The sequence below is a fragment of the Erithacus rubecula genome (assembly GCF_903797595.1).
Source record: "Erithacus rubecula genome assembly, chromosome: 11".
Lineage (NCBI taxonomy): Eukaryota > Metazoa > Chordata > Aves > Passeriformes > Muscicapidae > Erithacus > Erithacus rubecula.
In genome coordinates this window covers 6,280,973-6,308,138 of record NC_136663.1, presented here as the reverse complement: position 1 = coordinate 6,308,138, position 27,166 = coordinate 6,280,973, and the positions used below count along the sequence as shown (strand labels likewise).

Below are 27,166 nucleotides of genomic sequence, written 5' to 3'. Positions count from 1 at the left end.
CCTGGTCTCCCAGTTCAGTTTGTTCTCTTTATTCCAGCCATGGTTGCTGAGGATTCCTGAGGTTTTCCCGGGACAGCTTGTGTTAAAGGTCTCATAAATTGGCTATAGCCACCCAAATGGGCGGATGCACACATACTTGTCCCTCTATTCACCAAAATGTTTTCCATGCGAGTGTTCCAGGAAAGCACTTTCCCCAGTTCCCAGCGGAGGGCAGCGATGAGAACCTAAAATCCACACAGCAAAGGGAGAGGGAAAAAACCAAACCCAAGCCCAAGCCTTTGCTTTGAACTCAGTCCTGTTTGTGAGGCAAACTCAGGCGGACCAAAGCATCTTCTGTACCTTTTGACTGATTCATTCTCCACCCAAAGCAGCACAGCCCAACACTTATGTGAGATAAAAAAGACAAGGCTTCAAGTGAAAGGAAAACATCTGAGGAGAATCCCCTTTGAAGCTGCAGCTCCAGTTCAAAGTCACATGCATCAAACAGAACTATCAATGCTTTAGACAGAAAAGCCTAAATGAGTCTTGTTTTCTAAACCACCACATGCTTGGGATGTTGAGAGAGCTCTGGGTGAGGTTTTAATCACTCAGAACACTCAGAAAATACAGAAAAGCCTATATGACATTCACATTCTTGTTTGAATGGGCAACATAGATGATGCTCATTTCAATTAGTGGGGGTGTATCCTGACCTAAATAAGCATGAAATAAACCCTTTCTTCAAGGAAAGCAGTTAGCATAGCTCAGGAGGATAACCTTCACTGAGGTACATTTGTTAGTGTTTAAAAGGACATGTGGGAGGTTACTTGACTATCTTGTCTAGCATCAGGTTCTTTGCTCTTTTGTTCCGTGGGTTCAGACTTTAGATTGAGTCTTTCCAAGGCAGGGTGGAAAACAGAGTGATTTCTGAGCATAAAATCAGGAGGGCTTACTGAGATTCCTGTGCTAAAGCAAACTGCCCATTGCAAATCTTTCTTAAAAACCCTGACACTTGCCTCATCCCTCAAAAAAAAAAAAAAAAAGAAAAAAAAAAGTGAAATCCTCAGAAGAGAACTCAAATCCTTCCAAGTTTGTTAGCAACTGGAGTCCAAAGTAGGCCAACCTGTCCACAGGAGTTCCTTTGCAGTCTCATGCTCTGTCAGTGAGTAATTCCCCCAAATATGTTTGTCACTCTTTCAAAATTAGTATTGGATACAAAAATATAACCTTGTTTGTTTGTTTGCTTTTTAAAATTATAATTTTGGTAATGAAAGCATGAAGCTTATTTTTCAAAACCAGATTGATTTAGCAGGGACTGTAAACCATCCAGCTGAAACACTTCAATAACATCATCTTTCTTGTCACAGCTTTCCACAGCCCACGTCTAAAACTAAAATAAAATTACTTATTTTGAGGATCAGCATTTACAAGAACAAATTCCACATGCATATTGGACTTTTCACTCCTAAATAATGCAAATTCTATTTCTGTTCCCCCCAAATTAACTGAGATATGCAATTTCCATTTCCTTTCTTCCAGCCTTTTTCAAAGGCAGAGTTGCAATACCACATCACACACCAAGACTGAATATTCCTTAAATTCTTGCTTCAGAATTCACAAGTGTACCAACCATATCATTTTAATTTAGTTGTTAGTATATACATTAACACTCAAAAGTGTGATAAAAACCAAACAAAAGTAGTTTTTTTTAATAAACAGCATGATACAGACCGCGAAGATAAATAAAAAGCAGGCTTTTTACAGTTTCCCATGAACATGAACTACAATAAGTATCACAGGCCAAACTTTTGTTACTTGAGTAGCACAGCAGAAGGGTTAAAAAAGGGATTGTAGGTTTTTTTATTTGAAGTACTGCAAGAGTATTCTCAGTATGACAACACATGCATCTTGCTGCATTTTAAATACCATTTGGCCCATTATTACTAAAAATGTCTTGCTTTCTACCTAGTTTACCACAGACCTTTATCACAGAATGACACACACATGGCAACATCCCCCCCTGCCCCAGTAGTGGTTATTTCAAAGGTAATTGTCTCATTTTTAAAAGATATTTGAAGCACTGGTGGGGTTTGTACTGTCCCTTTGATGCAGCCAGGTAACTGCTCCAAGCTTCAGTGAAGTTACACAGAAGCATCAAGAGCTGACACCCTCCTGGGCTCTATTTACCCCAAAATGCCAACAGGATCCTGGGGAAGAGCAGGTCAAGGCAGGTGAGCCTTCCCCCTGCCCTCTGCTCAGCACTGGGGGGCCACACCTGGAGCACTGGGGCTCCCAGTACAAACCTGACATGGGTGTACTGGAATGGGTCCACAGAGGGCTAAAGGTGATGGATAGGAGAGGAGGCTGACAGGGCTGGGATCAGCATCCTGGTCAAAGAGAAAGCACAGGGGGATCTGGGCAATGTGCATAAATACTTGATAGGGAGGAATAAAGACAGGTAAGGATTTCCTCAGTGCTCTCTGAAAGGATACCAGGCAATGACATAGAAGATATTTCACATAAACATTATGAAAAGAAATTGACTATGGATTCCTGTTTCTCAGACAGACTCTAAACCCAGCTAGACAATGTCCTGGGCATCCTGTTCTATTGCTGACCCTGCATTGAACAGGGTGTCTGAGTTAAATGAACTCCAAAGGTCTTTGCCAACCTCAATGGTTCTGTGAAAATTCTGCAGTTGTGTTGCCATTTACAATGACATCAATACTTACAAAATTTCAAGCCTGAGAATGCAGGACTTCAGACTGCAGACATAATACATTTAAAGCCCTTTTCTCCACCAGGGAAGTAGATTTTGATAGCGTAGTGGATATTCACAGTTAAAACTTGAAGAGGTGCAAGGGGGCAAAGAGAAAAGATGATACTCTCAGATAATGAATTACATATTTATCTTCACATGAGAAATGAAGAATTTGGACCACAGCTGCTATAAGACAAGTAGATTAATCTATTCCTTTTCTTTTTCCAGCCCCAAATGAAACAGTAAGACAATTCTGGAAAGCCTGGGGCAGTTGATAATTCAGGATATAGAACATTATTTATAACGCCTGAAATAGATTAAAAACAGTTAAAGAAACAAGGCAGAATGAGATTCCAAGCATGAATATCCATATTTTGGCTCACAGGAGTTAACTAAACTACAACATACATAAAGATTCTTGAAAAAAAACAGCTTCTGCCTGAATCAGGCTTTCAGGAAATTCAGCAATACAATTAAGTCAGGTTTAGCTGTGATTAATTCTATGACTGGAACAGGAGTCTAACAAAATGGATGCAGTTACACCAAACTGAATGGCTCCTGAAGCAGTTTAGTAACTACTGGGAATCAGGCACCAGAATTTCAAAAAGAATCAAGACAGAATAGTCTATTTTTTGCCTTCCTTCTGCCGCAGGAATATTTCATCACATACAGAAGTGACAGTAAGGACACTTAAAACACATTTACACAAACCAGTGGGGACACTAACTTCAAAGTACAGGCAGAACTTTGCTTCAATTGATCTTCTCTTACAAATATTTCATGATGTTCTTATGCTCTGGGCATGTCCCAGAGGGGTGTTGCAGAGAGAAGAGAAGGGACAGAGGGATTCACCTCTGGCTTAGAGTCAGGAGCACTAACACAGCAAGATCTCAGACTTTTCAGAGTCTATCCCATAAAGCTCAGAAGTCCAGAACACAGTATGGCAAATGAAGAACAATGGTTTTTCCTGAGTGTGGGTTCAACAAGTCTGTATGCTACAAAAGAGGAGCAAGAGGAAACATTTAAGCTAGCAAGCAGCAAAAATACTGAAGTGCCAAGGATGAAACAAACCGTAGACAATATTGCTGTGCTTTTGGAGAGCTGAAAAGGCTACTTTGTTAATAAAGACTATTTCAAAGTAAAATTATTAAGTGTTTAACTGGGCTGCTACTAAACATTCCTCTCCTTATAAGAACCTTTCATACTGAATCACAGGAATAAATAATCTGGAATTTCATAAGCTGTTGTGAATCCAGAGCAATTCTGATGAAGTGTTGTATCAGCACAAAATGAAATCAGAATTTCTCAAAGAGAAGAGCAACTATAGGTTTGGTTAGTGGATGCAAAGAGAAAACTTCTACAGCCAGTTTCCAGTTGGCTTCCCTTCATTAAAATATCTGTAAAAAATAAAGTAAAATTAAACAAAGAAAAACCCCAAACCAATATTAGCTGCAGGGGTGGTGAGCTACACATCACTTTGGACAGATAGAGCCCTTCCTAAACTGAGATAACTTCCAGCACAAAATAAAAGATGCAAGTTCATTATTTGTATGAAACATGTATTGCAAAATTAAATTGGGATTCAACAATCTGCAACAACATCCACAGCTATATAGTGTTTTTAAAAAACAAGTGTGGTTCTTCCATTCAAGTAAAACTAAAACAGGTGAAAGAAGTTAAAAAAAAAATCCTAGAAGCAGCAATTTACAATTCTTTCTGTAATACCATACCACTTTCATTAACTTGAAGTATTTTCAAGATGTCAAAGACATCAATAAAAATTGCAATTTCAAGTGGCTTTTCTGATATATGTTTTTTTGAACGGGTCCAGCCCAGGTCTGCAACCTGTACAGACATGCAAAACAGGAGGAATTCAAAATTACTATTAAGAACAGACATATGAACATGCCAGTTATATGACAAAGCAAAGACAATACCTTCATATTGTCAACAAACATGGGCTACTGATCACTGAAGGACATTTAATACTTTACAGAAAAAGGAAAGTTGGCATAAAAACCCACAAACAACTCGCCAAACCACCATCAGCAGGGTCATCACAAATAAAGTTCTTACAAACCTGGTAATTTCTATATTGTCCTCAATATGCAGGTTCATATCTTTTCCACAAGATGCCAGAACACTTAAAATTTTGGTTTTATTTAAAAGCCTTTTTTAAAAAAATTAAAATTATACTGGAAGTCTGTTTCACCTATGAAAAAAATATTAATGCACCCTTTCAGACAAAGAAGTATGCATATATAAATAGTACAGGTATTTTTTTCTGCTACTTTTAGGAAAGCAATGAATGTAATTCTAAGTAAAACTAATATGCAGCAACCTGTTCTGTCTTTATATCAAACACAGTTTCACAGCTGAAAAAGTTACCGGTTTTAAATTTTATTTTGCTAAAACACCATTTCCTAATGCTTTTTGATAAAACACATGGCCCAGCACTGGTCTCCTTGCTCTGGCAGTCTTACAAGGAAGTTCTGCAGGAGCAAGGAGCCCAGATGCACTTCAAGCCCAAAATAAACTACTTTAGTATTTTGTGCAGTGGATTCCCAGAACAAAGGGAGCATTTTCAAATCTCCGTGGAGTGAGAATAATTAAAAATAAGCCAAATTCCAAGCTATTTCTGTAAAAATCTAGGACTCAGTTGCAAGAGCTTTCATGGTCTGTAAGCAGATCTTCTTTCTGATACTGAGAGCAGATGACATCCACTCATTTCCACCAGGGTAAGCAAACAGTGCCTCCACTATCCTCAGTGAAGTTACATCAGCACGGAACTGCCGTGACAGGATACAGTAATTAGGGTTCTGCACTTTGAAGCTGAGAAAAGGATTGTTGTTTTCTGTGAAACACTGGCAGAATGTTTTTCAAATGCCCATCCTGGTTATGCAAAAAGCTGGTTAAAGCCCAGGAGCTTCTACTTAAAAAAAAAAAAATTGTTGAAAGGCTACAATTACCCCAAACTGTATTATGTCTTATCACTCTGAAGTTTCCTTTCTTTTACTATGTATTCTCATAATAATTTCTGCAGCTTATGCATAACATTTAATTGCAGTAACTTCTGGAAACAGAGACTGACTCCTCATACCTCTGTCTGGGCAAAAAGGGTGCAGAATACTGTGCTTGAACTGAAAGACATTTATACTCATATTTACAGAAGGGCTAGGAAGGACCAACATACAAACAAATTTGGCCTCATAACATCCAATAAATGTGAGTTGATCTTTTCACCCAGGCTGGAAAAGGCTGACCATTTCTTGCATAAACGAGGTAAAGCATTGTTTCAAAATCAGATAAATATGGATAATATAGCACCTAATGTGATGTCTGTGCAACAGTTTTACTCAGTTATATTAAGATTTGTAGCCAACAGGGTTTCAGATTTTCTGAACTAAAACTGAAATGAAACCTATTTAAAAGCTAAATCATTATTGTGTGTTGACTGCAAAGTAATAGATACAAGGGTAACTTTGCTCTAGAAAGTACAACCAAGCTTAGCAGGAGTTAAAATAGTCATGAACAAAAAGGAATATGTAACAGTCAATAAAAAGAGCAATGGGAAGTCTATTCAACTACTCCAAAATATTTCATAGAACCAAGGAAATAAAACTTCACATTTCCCATACTACTCTTGGAGCTTCTGTAGTTTTCACAAAACCAGGTCTTCCCCCCACAACATCAAGTATCCATGTGTGCAGTAATCAGCTGCAGGATCCTGACTTTGAAACACCAAAGCCTTGGCTTTACAATCCCCAAAGTCTTTCATAACGTAATTGATTGCACATTTTTAATATATTACAATTTGCTGAATGAAGCCAACCACTCATTACCTCACCAGTACAGCCTGCACAAAGTACAGTTTATTTATATGCTTATATTCTAATCTAACACCAACTGTCAGCATATTTTATATTACACGTGGTATTGCACTTTCTGAGTGGCACCTTGGTGCGTGTTTGCAAGTGAACAAGCTGAACCCCCAAAAGCCCCAAACCTTTGGAATTCAAGTGCTGCCAATCTAGCAAGTTTAAAATGTTAGGGTGAACATCACCCACAGAACTATTATGGGCTTCACTAACTTTAAAAAAACCTGTTTAGGAATTAGAAAAACAGTCCTACCTGAAGTTGTGCATAAGGGCAATCTGAAATCCTCGGTACTCTGAACAGTTTCAAAACATGGTGCCAATTTCATTGATTGCACACATTGTAATTGTGTTAAAGGACAACAACTAGATTTACAAATATATATTACACACACGCACAAAACAGACAAAGCTATAAAATGCTTGGTAACTCCACATGCTTTGAGCTAGCCAACATATCTGTCTGCTGAACTGCTAATTATTGATCATATTGAGAATCTAAATTGCTATTTCTGATATATCTTACTGGATTCAACAACCACTTCCAAAGGAGGAAGAAAGAGGAGAAATGGTAGACCCAAATTTTGAGGGTTTAAATGAGCGCTCTTGGAACAGCCACTATATCACTTCAGTAATGTGAAGAGTGATTCCCAAAATTTTTTTAGAGACTTAGGCCAAGTTCACCTCTGGCTTTAGTGGGTGTATTCCCACTACTTCACTGGTACTTATGTCCTTTTACTAGGGCTGAATTTGGTCCTAGGAGTATGTCTGGTCAACTTCAGTGACGTTAATGAAAACGGGAGTCTTGGACAGATAGAACTGGGTTGCAAAATTAAGAGAGTTAATATTGGACAAATCATGTAAATAAAGAATATATATTAATAATAGTTCCTATTATATAAATAGCCTTTATAAAAAAATAATCTTTCAATAATTTTAATAACTCACCTTTCTTTAGGTTCTGGAAAACATGTATGAAAAAAATCTATTCAGTTCAAGTTAGATTAAAGCAAACCTAAGATGAACACTACAGCTCTCTGTTGCACTAAACCCAATTCTGACCATTCAATTTCCAGGTTAGTCAGGTTTTGGGGATTATAAGGAGTTTCTTTGTGAAAGTATGAATTGCACCCCTAGAAATACTGAGCAGAAGAAACACCAGACTGAGTGGGCTTCTTTCCTACTGCTTTCAGAAACTGTGCAGATGACGGACCCAGAAATCAAAGGGCCACCCAAACCCCACAAATGTTAATGCCTCTGAGCACATTTAAAAGGCACTGTCCTCTCACTACTGTTTTTAGATCTTTGAGCTTCAAACTCCTTCCCTTTAAACTATGCTGCATTCAAGTATCTGCTATCACTTGAATTCTCTTTCCATTCTTCCCAATCCAGCAAAGTCTCTACCCCTGTACCAGATCTAAGGTAAGACGTGATGGACTTTTACGTTTGCACTAGCACTATTTTATTTTTCCTTCTAATTTATCCTATCAAATGAGAAAAGCAAACATTCTTCCAAGTTTACCTTTTTGAGCTTAAGGCATAACATGAATCTCAAATCATAGAATGTGCTGAGTTGGAAGGGACCCACAAGGATCATTGAGTCCAACCCCTGGCCATGCACAGGACACTCCAGGAATCACAGCTTGTGCCTGAGAGCACTGTCCAAACACTCCTTGAACTCTGTCAGGTTTGGGGCTGTAACCACTTCCCTGGGAGCCTGTTCAGTGCCCAACCACCCTCTAGGTGAAAAACCTTTTCCTAATGTCCCAAGCTAAACCTCCCCTGACTCAGCTCCATGCCATTTCCTCAAGTCCTGTCACTGGTCACCAGAGAGAAGAGATTGGTATCTGCCCCTCCACTTCCCCTCATGAAGAAGCTGCAGAGCTCGACGAGGTCTGAGCTGTTTCCTCTTCTCCAGGCTGGACAAACCAAGTGACCTCAGCTGCTCCTCATACAGCTTCCCCTCCAGACCCTTCACCATCCTCGTGGCCCTCCTTTGGACACTCTCTAATAGCTTAATGGGTTTTTTTTAAGTTGTGGCACCCAAACTGCCCACAATATTCAAGGTGAGGCTGCCCCAGTGCAAAGCAGAGTGGGCCAATCCCCTCCCTTGCCCAGCTGGCAATGCTGTGCCTGATGCCACCAGGACAGGGTTGGCCCTCCTGACTGCAGGGCACTGCTGGCTCATGTTCAACTTGCCATCAACCAGGACCCTCAGGTCCCCATCCTCTCATTCCCCAGTCCATACACACAACCAGGATTGCCCCATTCCAGGTGCAGAATCTGGCACTTGCCCTTGTTAAACTTCACACACTTGGTGATTGCCCATCTCTCTAATTTGTCGAGGTCCCTGCACACATTGTACTAAAGCTTAATTTTTGAAGTTTATAATTTTAGTGCTATCTGAAACCCTGTTTTACATTATTTTCCAACAGTTGTCCGAACAATTCGTCTCTTTTCTTGCCATAAATTCTAATGTTGTTCATGGTTTGTGCAATTCCTATGCAACCAGTCTTTGCTGCTAACAGGTATTAACAGTGCAGTACCCACGAGTGGGGTATCAGTTCTTGTTTTCTTTGCTGTCAGTTCAGTTCAAAGCATGTTGCTTTATTGTGTGGAAGATCCAGTCCATTTTTGTTGTCCAGCCACCATGGTGAGCATCATTCATTTGCTTCATGAAGTACTCAAGAGCCTCCTGCTCAGTTTTGTCCAATGCAAGGGTCTTTCTAATGTAAGCAATATCATCAAAGGACTGCAGTTCTGGCATTCCTGAGCCAAGCATCATGGAGAAAAGGTTGATGAAGAGGTTGGCATGCTGCCGAATTGCTAGGTAAGCCTTATAACACATCTCCTGAAACCTGGAAGAGACCAGGGGAAAAAAGCTCAGTGCATTTCTCTGCTAAATGCATATTACTGCTTCAGCTCCAGAACAGTTTTACAGGTAAGCAGACACTAAAAAAGCAGTCAGTCTTAGTCTAGTATGAACACCATAATGTAGCTGAGAAGATGCACTCCTACTTAACCTTCATTTGTGTAAGGATTAATAATGGTCAGACTAAAATAACATCCAAAGATAAGCTTTCTAGTCTTAAACCCCATCTGCAATTATACAACTTTTCAACATGAATTTTTGTTACTCCTACTAACATTTCAGATTTCAAAAGACATTTCCTGATACATTGCTAAAATCAGTGCTTTCCTGGCTATCTTCAGAGTTGCATTTCTCCTGTAGTTTTATGAGGGCAGCAGCTGTTACTCCTCAGGTACTCTGAAAACTCTAAAAACTGAAAACAGGGGCATTCATTATATCACACTGGATAAGAAATATCCAGGTTAAGGGAAAAAATGCAAAAAAAGCTTCACTGCAGTGTTCAGACCGCCACTATAATTCAAAATCTGTCTTCCATTGCCATCAACATAATGAAATTAAGGTTAAAATTGAAACCTCTCAAAGACTGGACTGCTGGAAAGAGATATTAAGAATGACTACAGCAACAGATTTATTTCTTTACTGTTATTATTTTAAAGTTCTTGCTCAGCAGGTTCTGGCCATTGTCACAAACTACACAGGCCAGCTGAAGAGCTGACACCAGAGCAGCTATAGGAGAGAGAAATATGGCTGCATGGCCAGCAAGGCCACACAACACCCTACATTTAGGAATTCTCAGTAGCTGCAGTTCTGCCATCTCATGAGGATTTTAAGTGTAAAGTCAAAGAAATTTCAGATGTTTGAAAAATTACCATCTTTATTCACATGTATACTAACCCTGCAAATCTCAAGTGAGATTTCATGGACCAAAGGTCATGTCAGTGCTAAGATCACCCACTGACTTACAAGTGATGGCTGATCTTCAACTGAAGAACTAGAACATACCCACTGCAAGTAAACTAAAATACTACTGTTCAGTTCAAAGGTCTAAATATTAAAGGTCACCAGTAGCAAAGTGCATTTTAGGTACAAAACAGTCTGGAGGTTAAATGCTTCAAAGAAAGCTCACCTTTCAAACTCCCTCGTTTTGGTACATTCTTGGGCTCCTTTACTAATCACTATTAAGAAGTCTTGTGTTAAGACAAATGGCACACGCTCTCTTTTGTAACCAAATTTTTTCTTCTTGTGATCGAGGAAATGCCCAAAGTCAATGTGAAACAGCTTGGAAAGACAGAAGGGTATTTTAAGATTAATAATTCTTTGTTTAAATGAAATCACAGTAAAATTGATCATTTACTTATAATTCAGATAGACTTTTTCCCCCCAAAACAAACTCATACCAAAGTGAGGATGATCTTAGGGTATGATTTTAGAAAAGCATCTCTTACTTGTCCATCATCTTTGACCATGATGTTGCTGTTGTGGCGGTCACCAATGCCCAGGATAAAGGTGGCAACACAGTAGCCAGCACAGGAACGTGTAAACAGGTCAATAGCTGCATCATACCTATTCAAACAAAAGAGACACTTTCCTCAGATATTCTAATAACACAGAAGTGAATGTTTTTCTCTTGCAAAAGAGCTACCAGGCAAAGAAGGAGAGGTAAAAAAGAAAACAAAAAACAAAACCAGATGGACATAATTATGGGCATAATCTCCCACTTGATGAACTTTAGTTCTCCTGAAGTTTCCATCAAAAAGAAGCATCTGGCCAAGAAAAACAGGTGACAGGGAATCTCACATGTCTCCTTTGTTCTTGTCCTTGAGCCACTGGTGCAATGTATGGCTGTTGAACTGCAGTGCTCCTTTTAAGCCTCCTTTACACTGAATCTGCATGATGGTGTGAGAGCTCCTCACCACCTCGATGAGTCCCACACAGTCACCAATTGACAAACAGCCATATGGCAACATCCTGAAAGACAAAGGCTCATTGTTGGCTTTTTTTAAATTCCTTTACAGAGAATGGTGGCAAGAGGTGGGAGAGGATGTATTTTTGCAGATTATCTGGCTACTCTTTAAGTCCTGGGGAACTGTAACCATTCTGCAAACCATTCTTGGACAAAGGCCTAATTCTATTACAGCACTGGAGACAAAGCTGTGACCCATGAGAGATAACACAGACCAACAGGTCCTTTTGTCTAGATAAGGAAATGAAAACTGGGGGTTTCCAGACAGTGCACAGACAGCTCCATGGTTCCCACCTAAAAACTTACCACACAGCAAACACAAACTGGAAGGTGTAAACTGTCTAGGATTGGTTTTCCAGAAGCAGAACAGTTTATCCTGAATGCCCTCCAGAAGCTGCTGCACCCACAGACTGTCTGCAGGTGGAGAAGCTCACACAGACTGGGCAATATCTACTGGACTGAAGTGAAGACACCAACTACAAAGAGCAACTGCTCAGCAGGGCTGAGGGCTTGGCACCTACAGCCAAACCCTACAGACTCAATCACTTGGCCTCAGTGTGGCTACTCTGCTTTAGCTCTTGTATCCATTCCTTGTATGTGGCTCACTCAGACCCACTTGAATGAGAAATAAGTATTTTTCAAATATGATCTTATGTTTATAAAATCCAGCAGTTTAGTTAACTAAAAAAATTAAACATTGCTCTAACATGCACAAAAATGTCTATTTATAGCATTTCATTTATTACTCTTGGGAAAGCAGAAGCAATCCCTGGAAACAAACCAATAAGATCAGCATTACTTGGGAATGACCTCTGAAGCTTACCGAAGATCAAGACCCTGATTTTGCCAGATGTTTTCCATAATTCGAATTATCTGAAGTGTCAGCATGTCCTGACGTAAGTCTGAAACAGTCAGACACATTACATTTGCAAATTTTGTAACACCAGAATCTTTGGTTAGATCTTACTTTCTTTTCCCCCCCCAAAACTATGTCTAAATACATCAAAAGCTTAATAGTAAAAAATGAATATAAACTTGTGATTTTAAAAACATACACTAAAATCAGAACAATGGAATCACAGTTTACACATCTGTAGTATGCTGAAGGCATTTACAAACAAAAAGAACAAATATTAAATAGTATTGTGTTCCACCTTGATAGACTGAGCATCTTAGAAGATATAAAATTTGTACTTGACTGAGATAAATACTTTTTTGTCTATGCTTAATTCTGGAAAAGAGAATGGCTTTATTCAGCTGTTTTGTTTTTTTTTTAAATATATATACTTTATAAGCTTACAAAAAAACACTAATTAAAAGGTTAGGAAAATAAACAGGTATGTAGCTTTTGAATTACACTTATCTTTCCTTACCATCTCCATTTTTAAATATTATCTCATTGTTCTGAAATAACAATTCAGACATAATATCTGGGTTTTCCCAGTTCAACCACAGCGGCCTTTTTGCAGATGACATTATCCTGCACTCCTCAAGCCTAAAAGAGATAAGATTTCTATGAAATAGGCATAAATTGATTCTTATAGCATGTTTCTCTAATACTGCTAAGTTCTCCCTGTTTTGATCTGAACTAGCACCAAATTAAAGATGCAAAGATAACTGACAATCCACCATTTTTACTTTCAGACTCAAACTTAAATTAGTAAGTGCTATGTTAACCATTTGCTAAGACCAACAGTGGAGTTGTGTTGTAAGGGAATATTGTAAATATTCCTTTGGCAATATGAGCTCCTGACAACTGGAAAAAGAACTGCAGTTCCTGGCACCTTAAAGGAACAGCTAAAGGTCATGTTGTTCCCTGATTTGTTAAACCATTAGATTGAAATCACTCTATTCTTTATGGATTACTCTGCTACAAATTCTGTTCAGTGCACTTTGAAGATGCTGACATTTACTAAGTTAACAGTCAACCTCAACACTGTTATTATTACATTACTAAACATTTACTTCAGGGATACAGTACCGAAGGTTTCCCAGCTGATGTGCAGGATTAAGAGGAGAGATAAAACCTTGCAAGGCATCCATGAAATCTGGTCGTCTCATTTGCTCTACAAGAAACTTCATCTGTACCTGATAAATAAACACATTCAGGTCTGAGAACACTGTTTACATGTAAATGAAGGTAGCAGATTTTAGCTTGGGTTTTCAAGCATGGTTTTGCACAGTTTTGATATAAGTATAGCCCAGCTACATGTTACACAAATTGAAATATTTAACTTTATATTATATATTTTTATATAACTTAACTACATATCTATATATATTTTATATTTATATATAATTATAACTTTCTATTGCCTGGAGAGCTAGACAATGGCATTGCACAGAAAATACTGCAGCTCCCCAGAAAACACACCACCTACTGAAATCAGCATTAACACTTTCCTCGTTGATCAAACAGAACAGTTCTAATTAATTCTTGTATAACAACAGCAGCAGTTTTGATATAAGGACAGCTTTTGATACCTTCTGGGTCTCATCCTTTTTTTCCTGCTTCAGAATATCTGTGAGGTTAATCAACTTCTCCATGGCCTCCACCTGCCTGCTCAGGTGTTTCAGGTACATTCCACATGCTCGACAGTAGGACTCCAGAAGTAAACCAAACCTCTGACTGACAGTTTTGTTGTGCATTTCAGACCTGCAAAGAGAGGAAGAACAGTTACAGCTTAGAGACAAGACCACTCAGAGGTGCCAAAATCTTTCTTTTAAGTGGTAATATTTTTCCAAAAAAGGACATTTATTATGTCAAACCTTTAGAACAACTAATTTTTTCTAACAGAAAGCCCCCATACCTTAACATGATAATAGACTTACTTTAAATGCCAAAAGAAGAAGTGTCCTATCCTTTGATTGGTCAGTGCCTTCTTAAGTAAAAATCTCACAAGCTGATTATCCAAATACTGCTCATATTTCAGAACCTAGTTAAGGATAAAGAGAAAATGTTAAAAAATCAGATGCAGTTATTATTTCTATGAACAAATTACAGATTAAAGGCAGTTAAATAAAAAGCCATCTATGTTTTACATTATTTTTTCTGGAATGACTGATCTTGGTATTAATATTTGCATGTGTTAGGCTTTGAACAATATATACCAACTGTGCACTGGCTGCCTCTATTTCAGGAACTTACCATCTGATGCTTGCTTTACTGTTACCAAATATTTTAGCCTCAACTTGCTTAAAATTTTGAGAAGATGCTTCTGCTCATCCTTTCCCATATGTTAGGACAGCTGAAATAGCTGCCTGTTCCAGTTGGTGGAACAGTTTTGCATCTCTGCAGAATTCTGACATTTAGTACCAACAAGCAAAACCACAGCACTACAGAAAAATTAACATTTCATCTCCTGAAGAATTCGCAAAGCAAACACACTTTTGAAGACCCCTTTTTCACAACAACTTAACTTTTGTGTTCTAAGCCTCTGTGATCACTGAATACACACAACAAACATGCCAAAGTATGTTCAGTACCTGTACCAGCTGGATTAGGTACTGGGACAGTTTGTCATCTGTCAGGGACTTCTCCAGACAGCGAACTGCAAAAGCTCGCACCATGGGGTCTGGGTAATTGCAGTCCAGGAGCTCCATGGCTTGCTCTGGCTTGATTGAGGGCCAATCCTTCACCAAACAGTACATCTGTGGGTGAGAAGGCCAAGCATGTTACACCTCTGCACTGCTCAGGAAGAAGCTGTAACACTCAGCCATTAGAAGGCACTGTCAGACACAAGCTACATCTGAGTGGAAGCTGTTTATTTGCTGGACCTCTCAATCAGCAATCTGGTATTATTGCCAGTTGACTTTGTTGTTTTATCCACTCTAAAAAGAATGAAAACAAAACCCCACATTTAACTGTAATTGACAAGTTGACAACATAACAGGAATTCAAGTAATGCCAGAAAGAGGAAATCTTAAGACCAGACTGAGCTAAAGAACAAGAACTATGGATGAGGAACCCCTGTCAATCATAGTGGCAACTCCAACTATTCATTCAGTGTATCACACGTATCACACATATTATGCACACATAATATGTTTTTAACTTCCAGAAGTTTTCTTTAAAATAGCATATTTTAAAGCTTCTTCAAAACCTAACACTTCTTCAATGCTTTATGTTACCTGGGCCACTTCATCTCTAGAATTCCACTTGACGGACAAAAGTAACTTGGGTAGAATTTCTGGAGTATTCACACAATAGTGTCTGCAAAAGAAGTAAAATTTGTATGTACAAAATAACACTCTTGCTTTGATAGCCATCAACTATGTCCCCATAGCCTTGCACCTTTCTCTGGCTGTGTCAGCAAGGTGCTGTCAGGATCCAACCATCCAGGTGTAACTGCAGTAATAAGGAAAATGGGAACTCATTCAACAACTTACTTTTCTCCACAGGATTATAACCAAACCACACAATGCAGAATGCTTTACAAGCCTTGTCTAAAACACCAACTCCTCAGCATGGAAGAAAAGGGAGCAAAACCCATGACAAATTTGGAATGAATTGCATGAAGTTTGATTATGCCCAGAAGGGTCTTCCTTTGGCTTGGTTTTGATTTGCAATACCTGTGTCTCCAGAGGAAGTCCTTCTCTTGCTCAGTGATTTCAGACAGAGGGTCTCGGGTACAAATGGCTCGCAGTTGCTCCTTGTCACTCTCTGTTAATTCACTGTCCCGAGCTATTCTGTTACTCTGCAGACACAATGGCACATTAGCCCCTCACACAAATTCTTTTATTGTCAAACCACACACATGAAATACAGTATTTTAACAGCACAGCAATCACTAAGCTATGTCATGCAGTACTATCTTGCTGTATCCACTTGCTACAACCGAGAGCTTAAAATTTAGAAAGAAGATGAAAGACTAGGCCTTTGATCTCTACAACTGCTTTTAGTCACTGCTGGCACAGGAAGAGGTACATTTCAACTAAATCAGCTGTGTGGAGAAATAGCAGCAGTTGACATTTGATGAATGACACAATGCAGCACAAAGTGAGACTGGTCATTTCTGACCCCAGCTTGAGATTGCTGAAGGATGCTGAAAGGAGTGAAAAGGATTCAGAACTGAAAAGGATTCAGAACTGAAAAAGGCAGAAGATGGGGGATGAAAATAGGTAAATAAGAGGGTAGAATGCTTTAGGAAAACCTGAGTAACAGGAAGAGGGAAAACATTAAATTACAATTAGTGTAAGACATTCCCCAAAGAGCACAAAAACCAGAACTGCTACAACAGAAATTAACTACATTGTCTGTGAAGTGGGTTTATTCTCCTCACCATTTTTTTTTTTTTTGTGCCAGATGGAACAAAACAACAAGCTGAGAGTACAGAAGCCCAGGTAAGAGGCTGGGGAATGTTATTTACCAAGAAGACAAATGTCTTTAAGCATTTTTAAGAGTTCTTAGTCACAGCACAAACAGCAGAAATGTTACTCTGTGATGGACATCCTGCTGAGTATCAAGAGAAATCTAACGCCCACAACCTGCTGTTCAGGATACACTGGGACAGGACTGCTATAAATACCTCCAGAATTCCCACTCTGGAGGCTCCCTGCCACCTCCATGCTTTCCAGCACAGCCAAACTCCTACCAAAGGGTCTTCACCCAGACCATGGAGCTCTCTTGGGCAGACCCAAGGCTTTGAACCAGCCTCCAGAAGAAAATGTAAAACCCACCAACCAATTTCACAGTCTTGGCTTTAAATAAAGAGCATTTTTAGCTTTACTGCTTTTCTGTTTTTACTTCTTTTCATCATCCAAAAATGTGCTTTGAAGAAAGCTCCAAACCTCACCAAAAAGCGAATTGTAATGCACTCGTTCTGTCTGTGGAAAAAGTGAGATAAAGGACTACACCCATGTATATGTCCATCAATTCCCTTAAAATTCCCTTGTGGTCATAACTAGCCCATAAAACAGAAAGGAAAGAGTTCTAAGCACCTTTGGGTTACACAGGGAGGGCTAAAAATAAACATGAAGCTGCAACAAAGAAAAATAGCATTGTTGAAAGAGAACTGCAACTTTTGAAAAGTTAAACTAAGTAGTTTAACACCTGAACAGTGATAGAAAAATGTCAAAAACAGTAAAACAGTTTCTCTTTGGAGTGTTTTGGTTGGTCAGTGAAGCATTAGGACACTTTACTGGTAATATAAAGAAAGGAGAATATATTGCCCATTTTACCAAGCACACAACAAAAATGTGATTTTTTGATTTTACAATAAATGAGAATGTAAAAAAAGAAGTTTTGACACACTGAGTAAAAGTAGTAAATAATACTTTCATATTTGAATAGCTAATCTTGGAGGGGAGCTGGCCTTACCTGTCCTGCATAGCTGTAGTTGAATCCCAATTCCCGTGAAATTGTCCAATTTGCATGTTCTTCAATCACTGTCATATCTGGAAACTTTACAGGGTTGCTAAACCAATCAAATTCCAGCTCTAAGCATGGAGTTTCCTAAGTCAAGGGAATTCAAATTACTTTTTCTGTTGAGTGATAGTAACCAGAATACAGCATATTTTGGAAAAGTACTCTTAAGGGGGAAGCTGGCATGCAAATACCTTATTTGGATTTGATCCAGTAACACCAATAGGATTCAACAAATCCTCCAGCCCATGAGGTACTGCCCAAAGATTCAAAGCCATTTTCCCAGATACCAGAGTGTCTGTGTAATCGAACATGTTTATATTTCCCCAAGCCAATGGACAATGCTCCTTTAAAGAGATTAAAATATGATTTTCTTCAGTGTCATCTATGGATTACTGCAGAGCAAGCCAGGAGAAATAACATTTTTACCCCAGATCAAGCTGTTACATTCCCAGATTAGCAGAAAGCAAGTTGTGGAAGCTGTACTATGTTTTTCTATGGATGGCTGTCCTTTAACAAAATGCTACTAAAAGAATTGTAAACACGTGCACATATCCTCCTCACACCAGAATAAGTCAGGATGATGGAGAAAGTTTTTCTGACAAAGAGATTTTTTACCAAGTCCTGTAGTCACAGAACAAGGGGCAGCAGTTTTAAACTTGAGGCCAGTATTTTTAGATTGGACAAAAGAAATATGGTTTTATATGATAAGGGTAGTCAAGAAACTGGCACAGGATGCCCAGAGAAGCTGTGGCTGCTCCATTCCTGGAAATGTTCAAGGCCAGATTGGATGGGGCTTGGAACAACCTGGACTAGTGGAAGAGGGGTGCAACTGGATGGTCTTTAAGGATCTCTTCTAATCCAAATCATTCTGTAGGGTTCACAGTCCTGCTTGCAGACAAACACCCTATATATTACCTGTGACACACAATCAAACCCACAATGTAATGATGCTGCTGGCTAAATATTAAATGTTGCATGTAGATTCTTAAAAATTACTATTTGAGATCTTGCATTAAATGCTAAAGGAATACAAAATTTCTTTACCTGAAAATTCCCTTAAAAATAAATAGCTTAATAATATGGGTTTGGAAAATTAATTTTAAAAGCACTTCTGCCTCAAAACACTAACACTAGTCTTCATGTCTGGCACTGCAGCATGGGCAGGATTTACAGTGCTGAACTGATAAGCTTTTTTCTGTTGTTTAATTTCCAAACACACACAAAAAAAAAAAACCCCCACAAGAAAAGAAACACCCCTATTTCAATCAGATTCAAATCAAACATTGCACTTAGACTCATTGCCAAGACAGCATTTACCAAATATCTTCCCCAAGTTGATTTAAGAAGCTTTGGCTGATTATGCCATAAATCCCTGAGGTGTTTTACCTCCTTAGCACCCTTGCGGCCTTTGACAGAGCAGATGGAGAGGCAGAGCCGAGCAGCACGGGGCAGATCAGGAATGTACATGTCATACAGCAGCCACTCATTCCATCTGCAGGATGCAAAAGGCACACTTCAACCAGCTTAAAGGAGACATCATCCACTCAGCCAAAAGGCATTTGTGTTTGCATACAGAGCACACCTTCTTACTGGAAAAGGGTCCCCATGTATGCATTTGACCATACGCACTGCTTTTGGGAATGGAAACTTCCCCAATAGCCTTCTAGCCCCAACACTGTTTACAAAGCCATGGTGGGTTCAATTCCTGCAACCTAAAGATAATGGATTTGCATATATGCTACAATGATGTAAGGTTTAGCTTACAAAACAGTTTTCCCTTCAGGGGAAAAAGGCAACTGGGAAAAAGAGCTTTCAAAACCAACTAAACTTGAACTGTTGGAACATAAAAAGATATCTGCAAGATGGGGATAGAACGTGGAAATCCAATGCAATATTCCTAAGTCAAATATTTTTCTATTTACTGTAGCAATAATAGCACAGATTGGTTCTACAGGAATAGTTTGATTTTGTTTTCATGAACTTCTCTAAGCAGAATTTAGCTCTCAGTTGGCAGAACTGTGCTTTTGAAGAGGAACTTCTGATCCAGTTTCTTCCCCTAAGCGGATTGTCATACAGAATTTTCTCAGTTGAAAGAGGCAGCAGCTTCCAAGGACAGCATTAATTTTTCAATGTATCTGTAGCTACTGAAAGCAATTTTACAAAGAAATAAGTGTGAAAGCCCTTCTCTAAGAATAAAGAAATTGGCAGATAAACTTTAATCACTTTTCATATGTTCATTTCACATAATGCAGATCTGTGTGACCATAGCCATGATTTCAAGGCATAACCTTCACCACCTTTCCAAGATTTTCTCTAAAATAGTTTAAACTATCAGCTCAAGTACAGCAGTATTCGGGGCAACTCAGGAGGAGCCTATTTTTCACCAACTATGTATATTATTAGTCCTTTAATTATAAAGCCTAATCATATTCACAGAAAATTTACAGATAAAAATGTTTCAAAAAAAATATTAATAAAGACATGAAGTCAGAAAATGCAAACAAAGAATTACTTTTGCCCACATACTTTGCATCTAACCTTAGCAGGTGCTGAAATTTCCCACCTCTTCATTAGTTAAAGCTATGAGAACAGGCGGCTAAAGGATGTCCCTACTGTTTATATATGCCCATATAAAACTTCTTTTTGCACTTGTAAGTTCAGGTGATTTATTTTTTCCAGGTAATATTTCAAACATCCTGAAAATACATTCTATACTATACTATTATGTGCAAGATAAAATGCTTGTGTTTGAATCCAATTAATGCTATTTATATATATATATATAGGATTATGTAATATATTTTTACAAAACTTAAAGTAAAGGATTCCCAGCAAGGAGCTCTACCTGAGTAATGGCTAAATTGAGACTTTACTCCTTCAGTGCTATCACATATGATGACCTGAAAGTCAGGTTTTCTGCAGTTACTCAGGTATTCATCTTACCTGGGATTAGAACAAGGTACCCTCTGAGTATTCACATTGTCACACAAAGGTTCACCTCCATGGTAAATACCTGTCCTAACATAGATCTGAAAACAACATCCATATTAGTCTTTGAAATGTTACTATAAACAAAATTTTTCATTGCAGTCAACACATACCATGATTACAACACATTATCCTTTCATTTTCAGCAAGTGAAAAACAAAACCAAAACTGAAAACCAAACAGCCCTACCACTCCCCAAATTAATTCATGCTCTGTTGGGTGTAAAGCACAGTTTCTTAGCATATTCTTCTAGAAAAAGTGTTTAGGGCTTCTCCTCATTAATTGCAAAACTTGAAAAATACAGTAACAAACTTGAACACTAAAAAACACTGCTGGAATTTATTCTCAATCCTTCCTGTGCCAAAGTATTGTGAAAGGAATTCCAAGGAAAGACAGTCAGGGCTGTAGATGTCTTCAATGGAATTGAATGTTACATCTGCCTTTTGCCCCCTATCACCCCACAACCTTTATTTTAATAAACAGGGATAGCATCCCCTCACCAAAAGCACTCTCAGTTACTGCAATACATTCTTAATTACTTAGATAACAACATGGGTTTTCTTTTTCTATCCATTACATACTCTGCTGAGGAGCTCCACAAACTGAGTCCTGCTCCTACCAGGCAGAATATTTAGCTAATTACCACACTTGTTAAGCAGTATAGAAAAGCTTCCAGATGCTAAAATATGTGTGTGTTCTTTACAATTAAATACTCTGATTTAAGTAAAAGAGTGGTATCACTTTCTAACGTGTTAAATAACAATTCTTTTCCAACATCGAAACAGAACACTCGGGAGGGAAGCCACGAGCTGCTGAGAAGCCATACCTTGTCTATGTCCCTAATGTTCACATTGACATAGGTTGCACAGAGGATCCTTATTCTGAGGGCACTGTTGATGGTCCAGAGGGATTTGGTGGTGGCCTCTCCGTTCATGTAGGGCGTGGCGGTGGAGATGCGCCGGGAGTAGGACGGCATGGTGAAGGTGTCCAGGGGCAGCTGCGTGTACAGGCTCTCCTTGGCCATCAGCATCAGGTTGGGCATGCGGCCCAGCATGATGCAGCTCCTTATGTACTGCAAGGGAACAACCAAAATGCTGGGTCTTTTCAAAGCCTACACTCTTGGGCAGATGGAAAAGAGTTTGGCATGTCCTGCATGCACACGTGTCCTGTATAGTGACAGCAGGTGCAGCATCCTAGAGTTTGAACGTGTTGTTGGGTCACAGCCACACCTCGTGGTTTGGAGATGTGAATATCTACACCAATGGAAGGCTGAACTGGAGAGAGATATGGGAGCTGAAAAAAACAGCAGCTGGGTTTCTTCTAGAGCTCCTTAGCCTCAGCACAGTGCAGCACAGAGCAAATGCATTTGAGCTGCTCCTGGAAGCAACTGAGATGTTTTGGAACAGCAAAGGCTGCACCAGCCTGCAGAGCAGCACAGGTAACTGATACTGCCAGTCCCAGGCAGGGAGCAGAAGGTAAGGAGCAGACACTCATTCTTGGTTCAGCTGTGCTCATTACCTTATGCTCAGCACTGATCCTGACACACTCCACCTGTCCATTCAGGTCTGAGTGCTGAGAGCATTTAGTCTGGCAACACTACCACAAAACACAGTGTGTTAGGACAGGTCCAGCCTGGAGTTAATGAGCAAGCTCTGCTGGGGCACAGCAAAGGCAGGCCAGATGCTTCTGAAGAAACCACGCTAGATCAAATAGGTCTGGTGTTTGATCTTCAGATGACTCTGCAAAATTATTCATGTATGCCTGCACTTATTTCCCAGCTCCCAGAGTACACAGATACTTTTCACATTATTCAGGATCCCTCCTTCTCTCCTCCACTGCTCTGAAGATCAGATTGTCAACCATTTGAGCCAAAGGAATGGGAGCAGTTTATTACAACAATACATTTCTCCAAGAGGAAGCAGCAGCAGCCTGGCAGGAAATCTACAGGGTAATGTTCTCTGCTCCAGAGAGGGCTGCTCAGGTGCTCTGTCTCACAATCCCAGTAGTAACAAATCCAGGCAGAGAAGGGCAGACAGACACAAGGAAGGCTTAACAATGATTTCTGTAGTGCTGGAAATCTACATTTTTTATCTTATTAATATAACGATAAAGTTATAACAGGAAAATAGTTTTCTCTTGTACCACCCCTTTAGGATGGGATTTACAGTAGCAATGGTTGTTTCATAATTTACAATCTGATCAAATTTCCTGTTTTATTACATCAGCACATTCAAATATAGTTCATCTCTTGCCATCAAAAGTCTAGGATATTTCTGAAAGTACCTACCTCTGATTCAGCACTAACATTAGAGGGAAACATTCAAATAAGCAAAATTATATGAGTGATACAAATTCTAGTTCAAACTACCTTTTCTCCCCCCTCTCCCTTCTGAAGCACATGGATTATCCAATTTGTGCACACATTGTCACTTCCTATGTTTTGGATTAATTTAATGAAAAAGTCAGACATAATACTGATTTTCTGCCCACAAATTCACATTATTTTGGTGCAGTTCAAAAGAAATCCTTTATGTTACTCACCTTATACTGGCTCAGTGGACATTTTTCTAGCAAGTATTCATCGCAGCCACAGACTTTTAAAATATATTTGCCCTGGTACTCCAAGACACAAAGTTTCAGTTGTTCAGATGACAGCAACATACTTCGAGTTTTCTTCCTAATTGCTTCAGCAATAACTTGCTCAGGCACACAGTCATGATTGATTTTTAGGGTGTATTTCTGCTTATCATTGTTTGGTGAGACTATTACCCAAATCACCACTATAATTTGCCCTGTAATAAATGTAAAATAATGTCAAGCCAGTAATTTTCAATGCAGTTTCCAAACAAAATGCACCAACTCAAAACAACCCCCAAACCATACAACTCCCATGCTTCCCCAACACAGAGATTTGCTTTTAGTATTAAAAGAAGATGTAAACAAGATTAATTGCCTAAACTGAGAGAAGGTTTATAATTTCTGCATGGAAATAGATGCATTAGGTCTATTTTTGACTAGTGGAAATTCAAATTTTTAGTCCTGAGGTTAAAAATATTTTTAACTGACTATTACTAACTGACTGAATACTACTGACTATTTGGCCTTCAAAAAACAGCAGTAACTCTCTCATATTTGAGAACTGCAAGGTAACTCAGTGATTCAGCATCATTTAATTCCAGATATCTGAATGCCATAGACAACTGCAAAGCCAACAAACTGTCCCCACCTACTAAAAAAATAACCTCTATCTACTGGGTTATATTTAAAGTTAGAATAGCAGAATTTTAAATATCCTTCTGAATGCAGAGCCCATCAAGAAAATTATTCTGAAGAACTTAAGGTGCAAGATATTGCTGGGGTGTACTACATACAGCACATAAAACAGTAATCTGCCTAAGTCAACAGCTGTACTCTTTGATTTCAAACACTGAAAATATATGATGTTTTGCTGTAAATATTGCCTTTACCTTTGTCTAGCTTGTTGTAGATGTGTTTGGGGAGCTCAGCTGAGGACTCTACATTGGGAGGATAGACATAGAGAGCTCTGCTGTGCGGGGCATTGGCGTCCCGCAGATCCACGGCTTCTTTACACACATTGAGAATGTTTCTTCTGAAGTCTTGTACTTCTGGATCCTTGACCATGTCAAACTCACAGACAGGCATGCCAATAGCAAAACCTACAGCATGAGGATATAATTGTAACTGACAAATAGAGCGAAACATTTCTTCAATCAGACACAAAAAAAAGCCAACTTAAAGCAAAACACAGTCTAAAATACATGCCACCTTCTACATGCATACATAATATTTTTTTATATCATTCAAGAACTACACAGTTCTAAAGTTAAGTGCACTCAGCAGACACAGAAAAGGTTAGAAAACAGGTGTACATTCCCTGAAGATCCTGGAAGCCTTAAATCACTTCTCTCATAGCCAACATTCCTCCTGGAGGAAAAGGACCAGGACTCAATTTCCTTTGAGGTCAGCACAGAGTTTCCTAAGGGGACCAGAGGACTTGTGAAATCTGATTTTTTTTCTCAAACCCTGGCAGGATTATTGGTAACTATTAGAACCCTAATAAACTTTGCTTACAACTGAATGACAGCTATTATTTTTTTTTTTAATGACCTACATTATTTAAGAACTGCAAAGAGCACTCCAACAGACACTGAACTTAAGCTCTTTGACACAGATTCATATAATAACAGTGCATTTCTTTCAGATCCTCAGTCTCAGATGTAATTCCATTTACTTTAATGAGATTACTTGGATAAATCATAATTTATGCATGAGTGTCCAAATGGAAACTTTCAATTGTCGTGTTGCATGGTTACCTAACCACTGCTCTCCCCAAGTCCTGAACACGTTGAGCTTTACAAAACAGAAGTAATTTACTTATTATGCATTCGTCACAATTAAATCATTTAACAATTAGCAGTACCTCAGAACAAGTATTTCCAGTTGACAAGTCTCTGCCACTGCAGTACACATTTATTAGCAATGAAACAGGAGCGGGTATGTTTGTGCTGCCCCAATTTAATACTCAACCAAGATGTTGGAACAAATGCCAGATTCCCTGTGCTTCTTCAATGGATCATGGAAAATCATAAGCTACTCCAGAGATGACTCAAAACATCACAATTTGTCTTGCCTTCTCATCTCCAGTTTCAGGTGTTTTTTTTCCCTCCTCTCCCTATCCTCTCTTGCCAGAAGGAGGAAGAGGAAAGTTAAAAAAACCACATTTCTGAAATATGACTTTCTAAGCAAGGTAGAGCAGTATTAAAATCTGTGTCCACAAGTGTGGTTTAAGATTTGTATTTAAATCTAGAATTTACAGTTCTGTAAATACCAAAATAAATTATAACTGACTTCCCAAACAATAGGACAGGCACAGCTCTGTAATAATATGAAATCCTGCTAATGAAAGATGAGCAAAAAGATACCCTCTAACCAACAATGCCAAGGTGAATGAAACAGATCAGAAAAAAGTTTAACTCACTGATTATAAATACTGGCTTTACTATGATCAGCATCTTTGGACATTTGATGCAACAACTGGCAGTCATGAAACATGACAATACAGGTGACAAACACGACCCATTTTAATTTCTTATATTTTGAAGAGGATAATCAGTTAAACAGATTATGTTTCAGAAAAAAAGATAATCTCACCTATTTCTCTATTAAGAATCTTTTCTTCTCTGTTACCTACTGGTTCAATAACTTTTAGGAAAGGCTGAAACAGTCGCAGGTCACAAAGTCTCCGTGTTTCATCGAAAAACTCTTCTCTCTCCGCCTCCTGTGTAACACTTACAAAAATGTAAGAAGACTCATCTTGAAGGAGCTGATAGAGAGGGTACTTCCTTGCTTCTTTGAAGAGTTCATGTTTAATAGTCAGTAAGGTGGCCTCACGGAGGCATTCTAGAGTCACTATCATTCCATTTGGGAGGAGACACTCCACCAGGATCCTGGGGGGCATCAAGTGGATGCCCCATAGTTCACCGGATGACGGCCGCGGAGGCATCTTCAACTCGTGGGGGAACTTTGAACTTCAAGCTTTTCAAGCAGTGGTTTGTATGTGGGAATCTGAGAGAAAAATCAGAAATTTAAATGTTAAAATTTAAAATACAGGCATCACCAGGAATTTCAGATAAAATGGTTCAAATGCTACTTGTAATTGTTGATGACTATTCAAGGCTAAATTTTACATTCATGAAAGAGATTTGATAAAACTAAGCCTAAGAACTTGTTTTTGAATCTCAATATCTAGTCAAACAAAACATTTACTTTGGAAAAATGCTAATATATGTAGTCTTATAAACAGAGGTTTGTATTTTTTTACCTGAACTTCTAATTCATGAATAGAACTCTTTACTAATGGGGGGGGAGAGGAAATATCTAACACTCAAATTATTACAGAAATTTTTAACCAAATCTCAAGACAAGCTCTCCACAGTTTTAATTTGGAAAGTGAAGCATTTATTATCATTTGGATGATACAAATCATCAGCTCTTCTAACTTTAGCTAAACCAATCTTCCACATTTAATTTTTTTTCTTCATCTCAAACTTCTAAAGTATTCAAACAACGCATACATAATAGTTATAAGCATTTACTAAAAGCTCTAAACTTGATTTTAAGAATCCATGTACACACAAGGCTTGGCCATGGCTGTTTCAGAGCAGTATAAGCTACTTACACCAACAACAAACCCTTTTTTCCATGAATGAGACAGAAGAACTGAGCCCCACTAACACTTTGTAGCTGAGCTTGTTTTATTTAGCGCCAATGCCCAGTTCCAGTTCCCTTTGGCAGCTGCATGAATGTCTCTGCCAAGCCAAAGGAAAAAGGGGAGCACATG

The 27,166-nt window shown here is 38.7% G+C and overlaps 1 protein-coding gene across 1 annotated transcript; it reads right to left on the bottom strand.

The window, feature by feature from the left end:
• Positions 1 to 1,602: 1,602 nt before the first annotated feature.
• Positions 1,603 to 26,329, bottom strand: PIK3CA (phosphatidylinositol-4,5-bisphosphate 3-kinase catalytic subunit alpha; the record flags this gene model as incomplete). The annotated part of the gene is made up of 20 exons (XM_079315501.1): positions 1,603 to 9,473; positions 10,614 to 10,765; positions 10,933 to 11,050; positions 11,285 to 11,455; positions 12,274 to 12,352; positions 12,824 to 12,945; positions 13,432 to 13,538; positions 13,935 to 14,106; positions 14,283 to 14,386; positions 14,937 to 15,101; positions 15,582 to 15,663; positions 16,023 to 16,147; positions 17,770 to 17,904; positions 18,009 to 18,161; positions 19,204 to 19,309; positions 20,761 to 20,846; positions 21,632 to 21,877; positions 23,347 to 23,597; positions 24,273 to 24,482; positions 25,978 to 26,329. The coding sequence occupies 20 exons, from the start codon at positions 26,327 to 26,329 to the stop codon at positions 9,203 to 9,205; spliced, it is 3,207 nt and encodes a 1,068-aa protein (XP_079171627.1). The 3' UTR covers positions 1,603 to 9,202.
• Positions 26,330 to 27,166: the final 837 nt, after the last annotated feature.